Consider the following 11,301-nt stretch of genomic DNA (forward strand, 5'->3'; position numbering starts at 1 on the left):
ACTAATGCTACTTATTACTACTAGTACGTTAGAATTATAAAGCTGAGACTTGTTCTTCACTACCTAATCCCTCCTATTTTCTCTCTTTACTACTAGTACTTCTACATCTCTTAAACCACCTCCATATTTTTCGTTTCTCCTTTTTCAGATCTCTCTTACTTTTACTTTCCCTAATCCACTATACCCAAAGAGAAGTATTTCTTCTTTTTTTCTTTCTTTTGGATTTTAAAATTTTCTTGAAAAGTATTCACTATAATCATTTTGTGATTATATTAGTTTTTTTTTTTGTTCATTTGGTGGTGTGTAAGGCATTTGGGTATTACATTATATTATACGCCCATTTTGTGAAGTGGGTTCTTTTTTCTTTTTCTTTTTTTGAAAGAGAGAGAGTTGCTCAAATGACTGAGTTTGAGTTTGAGATTGTTTGAAAGGTTTGATCTTTTTGACACAGGTATGCAAAATGTGTTTTTTTTTTTCTTTGGTGTATGTGTGTGTGTGTTTGATCTATGGTGTTTTCAGTGAAATCTGAAATGGGGATTTTCAGATTTGTAGTTTTGTTGGCTTATCTTGATTTTTATCTTGAAATTGGAATCTGGGTTCCTGTTTGTTTGCTTGTTTGTTTTGTACTGACAGTTGGGCTTTCTTTGTTGTGTGTTTAGGGGCAGTTTTATGGCTCATCCATCAGACCATAGGTCCTTTAGTCGTGGGACAGTGCGATTTGTTTTGGTTCTGGTGGGTTTGTTTTTGGTTGTTTACATGGTCAGACCACCAACATTGCGGCACTATAAGGCTTTGTCTTCATGTCCTCCATGTCTTTGTGATTGTGAGGAGGATTCTATGTTCTCCCCTATAGGTTAGTTCATCTTTCTTATCTACCAAATGCCTTTTAAATTGTGTAGGTTGTGTAGTTATGTTGATTGATTTGATCCTAATGAGTAAACATAACGCCTCATTGCACACCTTGGCACTTAGTGTTCACGAGCTCATTTAAAGTTGAGTTTCTGCTTCAGAAAGAAGTGATATTGTTTTAAGGTCTTGCTTGTACCTGCTAAGCCTTTAATTTATGTATGAGAAAATATTCAGTTTTATGTAAGTGAATGAATGGACTGTTTAACAAAAAACTTGTATAGTGTTCATGGGGTGCTTGTCTACTCCCTCCGTTTCAATTTGTTTTCTGGCTTTGACTTGATACAGAGTTTAAGAAAGTAAAGAATACTGTTGAAAGTAAAAAGTGGTTGAAAAGGGAAAGATGCATTCTTTTTGATACGTACTAAAAAAGAAATAAGAGAAACAAATTGAAACTGAGGGAGTATTAACCAATTGAGAAAACCAGTGGGATGATCCTCAATTTGAAACTGGGATCCTCAATTTATATTACCTTTTTTTACCACTTATAGTAGGTGGAGACTGAACTATAGCTAGATATTAGAATGAATTTCTGTGACTTGAAACTTTTTGGTGGTTCCACTGGAGGAAGAACTGGAAATAGGCACAAAACCATCCGTTCTAGCTCTATATTTGTTTGAATGAAATACTTCGCCAAATTCATGTCTAGATAAAAGATCTTTTCTAACTCCACATGTTCCTATTGTGTGCGGCAAGCGAATATTTATGACAGAATAACACAAAGGACTGATCGTATTAATATATATAGAGACTATATTGTCCTAGTACAAAAATCAAATGTTCTGCATAATTATACTTCTAAATTCATAGCGAGGAGTTCAGACAGTTGATCTTAAGTTAGATCTTTCTGGGAATTCTCGAGGACTAAGTGAATTTGCCGAGAACTGGTGCAGGTCATGGCTAAACTAAATGTAAGAGAAAGGCACTTTAACTGAAATTCTAATTCATGGTTGATTTGAGAATTTTACTGGAAAAAAGGTACTACTCCCTATTTCATAGAAGAGACTGTTATAAAGTTGTTGCCATGTTCCGAATAGTCTGTTTTGATTTATTAATTTCCATAAGGAGCCCATGATTCTCTGAGGGCATTAATTGGCATCATGATACAACTGGTGGACCTGGAAGAAACTCTGTGAACTTTCGATTCTTTTCGTAGCCGATGTTCCGAACTCTCATCCTGAATTATAGATGGATATGCCTTATCTAAGTTATGAATGCCTCTCATTGGTGGTATGGAGCATCTTTTGAACTTATTCAGAGTAGTCACCCTTATCTTTATGCCAGAAGAACTTCTTTAAGTATAGAAGCTTTTTGAGAAATTTGCACCAGAAATAAGCGTCATAAGAGGGTCCAATTAAGAGTTTCTCCAAGAGTTTGCTATTGCAGGTTACCCAATTTTTTCTTATTCAATTTTTATGTAAAAAATTGGGTAACCTACAATAACTGGTCAAGTTTACCTAATAGTGTAGAATATTTTATACACTGACAGTGCACAAAACTTAAAACTCTTATTCGTTTAGCCTTATTGAAGCAAACTGAATGCCTTCCAAATCATGAAGACTAGAGTTCCTCTATTTTGAAAATGGGGATTGTTTACATATAAATGATGATACTTACATCAATTATCAATATAGCATACTATTCAAATCTATACTGCTAACACTGCCATACCTTTAGAGTTTTTCTTTTCAAGAAAAAGTAATTGTTTAAGAGTTTTTAGATAAACATGCATGACGTTTAAATCATATTGTCTTCTTTTGTCTGGTATCAGAAAATTTCAAGCTATATATTTATTCAGTAGTTCCTCTTTTCTCTTGCTGTTTGATGTTGGAAAAGTTGCATAGCTTTTGGAAATTATTTTATGTTACAATGCAGAATTGACATCTTTTATGCTGTCTCTAATTGTTCCTTTTTCTTCTTTCCTGTAGATTCTTATTTCATATTTTATGTGTTATTTTGCAGACATCTTAAACAGCTCATTGGCAGGTTAGTTCACTGCTTCATATAGTGCCTGAAAAAGCCATAAGGTGTAAAGTTATACAAGTAATTCCCTACAAAATTAAGTGAAGTTTTTAATCGTGTCCTGCTTAAAAGTTATTCTACCAAAAGGTGAAATGGTGAGGAAGTGATAAAATCTTTTGGCTCAAGCATCCAGCAGATCTCGAATTGTCTGTGATGTTGAGCATCACATATGAAAAAGTTAGGAGGAGAGGTTAACTTGGTTTAAACTGTTTTTTCTAATCATTAGATCATTTTGTGATGCAGATTGTGGTAAAGATGATCCTCAGATGAATGAAGAGATGAAGAAGGACATTGCTTCTTTACTAGCGGAGGAGATTAATTTGCAGAAAAATGTTACTGATGACATTTTGGAGCGCACCAAGGCTCTAATTATGAGCGCCAAAAGAGCATCTTCGCATTACCAAAAAGAATCAGAGAAGTGCAACATAGGGATAGATACATGTGAGGGAGGTAGGGAAAAGGCTGAAGCTGCATTGATAGAAGAGCGCAAGCTCTCTGCACTGTGGGAGACTCGAGCCATTGAGTTTGGCTGGAAGGACTAGTGAAGTCTTAATTCCAGGAAAATTAACCATTTTGGTTGCTGTTAGAATTAGAATAGACAAGCACTTACATGCCTCTTTCCTTGTATACCCATTTTGTGAATATGGTTTTTGCTTTTGGTCTGTCTTGGTTTCATTCCACATACATCAGATTATGTTGATTTCAGTTAATAATCTCGTTGATGTTTTCCATGTTTTGTGTTATCACAATTCACATTTTTGTGAACAGATGCGTGTGGTTTTCAATTTAGACCATACCTGAGCTTTGTTATCTCACACTTGCAAATGAGGGAGTTGGTATGCTAAATTTCCTTGAAGTGACATGACTTTTCTTGGCTTGTGGACAAAGCATTTGATCTCTTGCATTACCTTCCAATTGTGGCCATCTCGCTGTCATGTCATGAGTACATATTGTTCCCTCAAGAGTCCCAGTAACCGGATAAATTTGGAGGAAAAACTTACTTCGTTGTACCAATTCAATGAACAGATTACATGCATCGTCATCTACATTGTTATCACCAAGCAATATCCAAATACTTTTGTCTTCACGTCAATTGATCACTTAATCATAGTAAATTATCACCAAGTGCAGAAAATTATTTACCTAAAAATAGCTTCTGCAGTGGAAGGTTTAGTGTTGATGTTTGGTAAATTTTGCATGTTGTAAACTTTTACAAACAGAAAACTGCAGCGTTTCTGTTATCCATAATATAAATGAGATGATACATCTCTTAAGCAATGCAGATATCGCACATCCTAATAAGATCACAAAGCAGAAAAGCAGGCGAGCAACCTTGGTCGTACCAACAAATGTGAATTACATGAGCACCGGAGCAACAGATCATATGCTCGAATCTAGCAGAGCAGCAAAGGCCTTGGGGTCACAATGAGTCCAAACACTGAATTGCTGGTTTAAATTACAAGCAAGAACTTTGAATTATCATTCTTGTGTCCACTTCAGAAAAAAAAATATGGACCTCTTATTTGAGATGTTAAATAAGAAAGTTACAATGTAAAATAAGGAGAGGTCAAACAAGCTAAAACCATGGCGTTCCAAACATAACATAGGAAATGACTTCTCGTGCTTCTGTATTCAACCCTTGTACTATGTTGACATGCAAGCCAATTCCATCAAACCAAGTATATACTGTCCAAAACTGCAAAACCGGCTGCAACTCCCCCCTCGTTTGATGAAGAGACCTTTGTTCGCATCAAGTAACCAGCCTGTTGGTTGATTACAACTTCTGTCTTATTCCTACATATCGAATATATATGAACACGTTAAATATTAGATTTAACGTTCAGGGGTAACAAGGTTGTTTTGATGTTTCTCCTTTCTTGAAGTTCCCTTTTCCATTCTTATGTAAATTGTGGGGAGGGGGGCAATACGACATATTCACTAATTACCTTAAATAGGAACCATATATCCCAAGTTCTGATATGGTTTGTTCTTTATGAGGGATGCCTTCTCGCATTAGTATCGAGTGAGAGATTTTCGGAAAAATCCTCTGCATTAGTATGTAAGCTGCATCACTTCCAGTGCCTTCCTTTTGCAGTTTCAGAAGAGCTTCTTTCACATTCTCCCCGTAGATATTGTTTCCTGAGGTGAGAGAGGATCTACTATTAGAGATTTTGATGTGTAATTGCAATATAGACAAAAGTAATTTCATGAGCAAGACCTCCTCCTTCTCGTTGTGGTTTCATAACATACAATCCAGGCTTCTCAATTGCATCATTGACAGTGTCAGATTCATCCAAACTCCACAACCCTGCAAAGCATTTTCGTAGTTTGGCAATGTCATCTTTGTTTTCCAGAAACCTGCTCATAGACAAGGACGGAAGTTTAACAAATCACACACAGAGTATTAGGAGAAGTTAATTTCTCAATGACTGCATAATTGTATTCATAACACTCTCAACTTGCAAATTATACAAAACATTCTACTTCAAACTGTTTGGGTGTTTATATATTGTTAATTTAGACATTTATTTTTTACTTTCTTTTTGCTTCACAGTGAAGGAGAACAACAAAATCTCAATATTCATCATGATCAGTTTATAACACACTAAATGCATTAAGTTTTGCCTTTCCAGAACCCCATTACAGAAAGGAAGAGGGAATATCCCAAACAATTATCCAGTCACAATTTTACGCTCTTGTTATAGACAGCTTTTGAGCTTCTCAAGACGCTAAGCTTACTGATTACTAAATCACATGACACGCAACTTTTACGGATTACTAAATCACATGACACGCAACTTGAGTTAAGCTTTTTACCTTTCAAGTACATTGGGCTTTGCAAGCTCTTGCTGAATCTTCTTGGTGCCAGCTAAATGATAGGAAATTGAAGGGCACTTGACTGCACGTGACTGCTCCATCAGCAGCCTAGCTTTCCACTCCTACAACAAAGTGCATAAAACAAATCAAGCAAAGACAATAGGTTACTGGGAAGTGTATACCTAAGTGGAGAACTGGAGATTCAACGAGATGCAATAGTAAATGGACGATCTCTCTATTTGGGCCACATCCATAATCTCAAATTTCAACAGTAACTCTGAATCAACTTTGCCTCTACCCAAACACGTGTGTGCACGCATTAGAGATGCTTTCAAAAGATTTTGCAGGTAAGTAGATATCCATAAGACTAACTAAAAGAACCACAGACTGCCTTTTAACTGTTCAGTGATAATGATCAGGGCACGTTACCCTGAGTTAGGCATCCAAACAGTTCCATTTCAATTGGTTATCAAAAATAATTGTTTCTGTTTCACTTACAAGGAGAATGCAATGCCTTAGAATGTGGAGTTCATTAACTTTGTTTAAAATGTATTTACCCCCATGCCATGTCAAAAACATAACAGATATCATCATAAGTGTATGAATTAGGCTACTCTTATTTTGGGATCTGAGAACTACAGCCACTGAGCAGTGCTAAACAGCCCTTTCGCTTCCACCCTAGCATGTCCATATTTCTCTTACTTCTCCAATTGTATGTTCCCATTTCCCCCTCACCATCCCTATCTAAGCAATTTTGATTTAAAGTAATACCTACATAAAATAGGTAGATAACCTGTTCCATCCTCCCGCCAGCTACCATGCCCACAGTTTTTTACCAGAGAGATTCCCCCTTGGAATTGTTTCTTCCTTTTTCTTTTTTATAAGGTATTGCTTATTCCTTTTCTCACTTATGATATTTAGGAACTGGATAAAAATTGTTAAATGGCATAAGATTGTGCTCCATAAAGACACCAACATATGCATTGATCAGACAAATCAGGCCATGTTCACAAATTCATCTGTAAAGAAGACATCTGCCTTTAGTGATAGCAAATAGTGAAGTTACTGCACAACATACGGGTATGCATTTAACAGTAAGCCAATAGTTGCATAAACCATAATGTCAAGCAGCATAAAAGTTATCTTACAGATTCTGAATGATAGTCACTTGGTGCGTAACCAGCTCTAAAATAAACGACTGCAACAGCTTGACCATCTCTGCAATCCTAAACTCTTAAGCTTCCCATACAGAAACTGACAATGAACAGCTTTAACACTAAAATGTAATTTGTCAGAGAAGTTACATACACAACAAGAGTACCATCTTGTCGAAGCTCGCCAAGTGCATCAATTTCAGCTAGTGTCTTTCTGATAGTTGTAACTTGATGTGTGTTATAAGCTAAGGAAGCATCTTTAGGAGAAATTACAATCAAAAACCATCTCAGATTTACAACATTCTGCATTTTCGATACTTCAGACCAACATAATCTTAAGTGTCTTAAATATGGTTATCATCCTTTTATTAGATGCATGATATGTAAACATCTAATTTAAAGTAGGATATCTTTCTCTCAATGAAGCAGAAAGCCAATGCTGGTCATACATGTTGCGTTCTTCAGATTGAACCACAAACATAACTACAGCCCTGCAATATGTATTTAAGTTAGTACAGCTTCAAAGACCTTACTCATTCTAGGATTAAATAAAACGTCTCCCAAATCAAAATGACCTTGGATCACCATATTCATTCCAAGCTTTAGCCAATGCTTCAGCAAATTGATTTACGGCATTGTTTGTGGGAATTCTGTTAGGATCTAGGTCAATATGTTCTTTGTATAGTTGAATCAAGCTCCTGCAAATGACAGTTAATATCCGGCTTTAGAGGTGAAAGATCTAGATGTTTTACTATCTAAAGTTTTCAACATTTATACATGCATACACTGAAGATTTCATCATTAAAAAAAAAAACAAAAAAACAAAAAAACAAAAAAAAAAAATCCTTGGTAAAATGACAACAGTAGTTCTGGATAGTGACAACCAATGTAAGAGAATTCTTATAACACAACATTGACCCAACCATAGTGCAGCAGATTTTAATAGCTGCCTTTTTAGAACCCATGAAGTTTCTTGTTACTTGCTCCAGTTTTTTTCATTTTCTATAAGAACATTAAAATGCAATTCATTAGGTCAAAAATGAAAGTTTTACTACATAAGTTAACAGAGACTAGTTTTACCTGTGAAGCTCGCTGACTAGACAACCTAACCCTGGAAATGATGACGAAATTGTGTTAAGCTCTATTTGCAAAAGTAATTTAGTCTGCTCATCCAGCATATAGTCTGAGCGATGCAAACCCAAGCGTATTTCCTACATCAATATCATATCAAATCAAATAGAGATGAAGAAATACAGGACAAATTTCCATTCCAGATGATCAAATATGACAACATCTGAAGCAACAAGAAGAAATTTTTTTGTACTAAAAAGCAAATTGAGTAAAACCTAGTACAATGATAAAGGGGCAAATCAAAATCACGGTGATTGATATCATGTAATATATCAAAATCATGCATCAACCCAAAACAACTGAAGTGCAGACAGATGTAGTGCACACACATCACGAAATTAAAATTTTATGTATTATCAAGACGTACCTCTATCTTGTTGATTTCTAACATCTTGGAGTGGATTTCTAGCAGTCTGGAGGTGAAAGGATCAACTTTTTTTGTCCTGCAGTATAAAGCAGATAAAGATCATGCCAAATGTGACATTACAAAAAGGTCATGCCTGACGCGTTCATACAATTCCTTGTCCCTATCCAGAGGTATGTACATTCACGGAGAATAATATATGTAATACCAGAGAAATTGAACACAAAGCAAATTAGAAGCTTAGTCAGGATGGATTTCAAATAATACAACAAACCTAAGAATGGCTTTCCTACTTGAAACTGCATCCATAAAAGGATCATTAAATGGAGGCGGTCTTTCATGGTATTTGATCAATTCTTGAAAGAACTTCTACATGAACTTATATTGATCATTGGTAAGTTATGGAGTAAATTTGATCATCCAATGATTACTAACTTTCATAGGAACATAGCCGCAGGTCCTATTGACTTCCAAAATCAACATTCTATCACTAAAATTAATGAAATTTGTGATGTCAAAGGATCTTCAGTTTTCATTGATGTAAATGGCATAGGAGTATTCTTTTATGTAGGTAGCTCAGTATGTATAATTCTCTCTGTAAAATTAGACTGGTAGTAAAGCACTAACAGTGTGCATACTATGCCTATAAGCAGATCCACTATATTCAGTAATAAAATAATAACAACGACAATGCCACCAAGAACAAAATACAACAAAAGTTTTAGGAACAAAAGGAATTTGTGTAACATCATAATAGTTGAAGGAAGAAACTTGACTATAAATTAAGCACGGCATAGAGGAGGAAGAAACACTCAAGTAACAGGACATGGATGCTGTTTTAGTATGGCAGGAAGAACGACGTAAGTTGAGTCAAATGAGATCAATTTTACATTGACTGGACTAAAGGCATCAGAATGAAATTGTCTCCATTATTACACAAGAGATCACACAGAAAACTGTATCAAGTTCCACAGAACTCTAAAAGAACTACCATTATCTCTTCCAACTTACTAGAGAGTTGTTCTTGTGCATTCTGTTCCAGTACATGTTTCAAGTGATCAGTAAACACGGAAGCAATTATGTGCAAATAAGGAGAAAAATCACCAACCTAGACAGTGATTCCTGCAGAAATTCTCCATCCTGACTCACACGATCCACTAGTTCATTGAAAATAGGAGCAACTTCACAAGCTTGCTTCCAATGACTTTCAGGAAATGACATTGGTAACAAAGCAACTGGTGCATGAACCATACCAACACCAGGAACAGTTCCTGACTTCTTCAAATTTCAAAAGACACATACATCACAAGAAAGCAATAACACCAAACAAACTTCTTGATAAACACATGATAAATGCAAAATAAAGCACCAAACTTTAATCAAACAGTAAGAGAAATCAACAAAATCGGAGCTTTTTCTTTCTTTAAAGTATAAAAACGCAAGCCCTATGCAGTAAAGCCCGATCACAAGGCTCTACTTACATAAATACTGACCTCAGAATTTCTGTCACCAACAAGAAGGCCACGAAGAGAGCACCAGACAAGGGCATCATAAGCAAGATTCTGCACCAATTTTGGGTCGATATCATGAGGATCAACAATGGATTTCACAGAATCTCCCACTTGGGTCTGCATTTTGTGCACTTTAGAACACCTCAATAGGGATTTGGGTATGAAAATCTTAGAAGATTTAGGGAGATGGGGTTCCAAGAATCTAGCTGCTGAACAGAAATTTAAAGAGTTTGATTGTGATTCTTGGGGTTGAAAAGGAGAGGATGCACAAGAGAGTGCTAAGCAAGTGGTGCTGCCTTGTGAGATTGATAGAGAAGAATGGCCGCCCCCCATTTTGACATTCTTTGGACCCCTCTCCCTCTCTCTGTGTAATCGTCCAAAGTGGCCCTTTACAATTGGATGGCTGCTAAGTGCTAAAGAGAAGAGAATACAATACTGAATTTTTTTTTTAATAAAAGAAAAATATTATGGGACCAATTGGAAAAGAAGATGCTAGTACTATAAACTATCAATCCATCACTATACTAATTCGGTTGGTTTGACTCGGCTTCGAGTTCCCCTCAATATTTTTTTGAATCGAGTCTGTTGCACAGGACTTATCTAATGTAGTTTACATTTTTTGTGTGGTTTGCAGGCTATTACGCAGTTTGTGGGGGTTTATCCAATGCGCACGACGTGCTCATCCAAAGAGTCGAGACTGTGGTAGTGATTGTAGCCGCTTCGGGTTATCCTTGGTTAAAAGAAAAAAATTATGTATTGTCTCCAATCAACCCACTCTTTGATTGAACAACGGCAACATGTCCCTCAAGAACTAAAAAAATGATCATGACTATTTTTTTAAAAAAAAAAATTCTTTTTGTGAAGTTACTAGCAATTTCAACTCAAATCAAGATTGTTCTATGTGAATTGGATAATTGAGAAATATCTTTGGTTTCTCTAACTTGAGAAGGAATAATTCTAAATGTTGCAAATACAATTAAATTATGATGTCTATTTTGAATTTGAAGAATATGAGTGTTTTTTAATGTTATCAACAAAAAGATATGAGCTATGTTTCATGGCAATCCAAAATTATTACGTAACTCCTCCTGATTTTTTTCACCAACGAATTTTCATTATAAGTTATCTTACAGATTCTGCGTGATAGTCACTAGGTGCGTAGCCAGCAATAAAATAAAATAAAATGACTGCCACATCTGGACCATCTCTGCAATCCTAAAGCTTTTAAGCTTCCTACACAGAAACTGCCAATTTTACAGACTTAACACTAAAATGTATTTGTCAGTGAAGTTACATACACAACAATACCATCTTGCAGTGCATCAATTTCAGCCATAGCTGTAACTTGATGTGTGTCATAAGCTAAGGAAGCATCTTTAGAAAAATTACGATTAAA

General features: G+C 35.7%; 2 protein-coding genes across 2 annotated transcripts; one reads left to right on the forward strand and one right to left on the reverse strand.

The window, feature by feature from the left end:
* LOC107839535 lies at positions 1–3,659 on the forward strand. The gene is made up of 4 exons (XM_016683061.2): positions 1–451; positions 660–853; positions 2,869–2,892; positions 3,172–3,659. The coding sequence occupies exons 2-4, from the start codon at positions 670–672 to the stop codon at positions 3,468–3,470; spliced, it is 507 nt and encodes a 168-aa protein (XP_016538547.1). The 5' UTR covers positions 1–451; positions 660–669; the 3' UTR covers positions 3,471–3,659.
* Positions 3,660–4,261: 602 nt separating this feature from the next.
* Positions 4,262–10,375, reverse strand: LOC107839536 (glutathione synthetase, chloroplastic). Its single transcript, XM_016683062.2, has 12 exons — positions 9,888–10,375; positions 9,503–9,672; positions 8,398–8,473; positions 7,980–8,110; positions 7,475–7,597; positions 7,310–7,390; positions 7,054–7,134; positions 6,894–6,963; positions 5,746–5,867; positions 5,147–5,286; positions 4,875–5,067; positions 4,262–4,722 (listed from the first exon to the last, which is right to left on the reverse strand). The coding sequence occupies exons 1-12, from the start codon at positions 10,236–10,238 to the stop codon at positions 4,599–4,601; spliced, it is 1,662 nt and encodes a 553-aa protein (XP_016538548.2). The 5' UTR covers positions 10,239–10,375; the 3' UTR covers positions 4,262–4,598.
* Between the last annotated feature and the right edge of the window lie 926 nt (positions 10,376–11,301).

The sequence above is a fragment of the Capsicum annuum genome, chromosome 8 (assembly GCF_002878395.1).
Source record: "Capsicum annuum cultivar UCD-10X-F1 chromosome 8, UCD10Xv1.1, whole genome shotgun sequence".
NCBI classification, from domain to species: domain Eukaryota; kingdom Viridiplantae; phylum Streptophyta; class Magnoliopsida; order Solanales; family Solanaceae; genus Capsicum; species Capsicum annuum.

Bases quoted from the DNA above. Each gene is read 5' to 3' on its own strand.
- LOC107839535 (XM_016683061.2), top strand. From the start codon at position 670: ATGGCTCATCCATCAGACCATAGGTCCTTTAGTCGTGGGACAGTGCGA. The intron at 854-2,868 runs GTTAGTTCATCT...GTTATTTTGCAG, and splicing joins TTCTATGTTCTCCCCTATAG to ACATCTTAAACAGCTCATTG. The intron at 2,893-3,171 runs GTTAGTTCACTG...TTTGTGATGCAG, and splicing joins CTTAAACAGCTCATTGGCAG to ATTGTGGTAAAGATGATCCT.
- LOC107839536 (XM_016683062.2), bottom strand. From the start codon at position 10,238: ATGGGGGGCGGCCATTCTTCTCTATCAATCTCACAAGGCAGCACCACT. The intron at 7,391-7,474 runs GTCATTTTGATT...TACATATTGCAG, and splicing joins AATGAATATGGTGATCCAAG to GGCTGTAGTTATGTTTGTGG. The intron at 5,287-5,745 runs GTAAAAAGCTTA...GTCTATGAGCAG, and splicing joins AAGCCCAATGTACTTGAAAG to GTTTCTGGAAAACAAAGATG.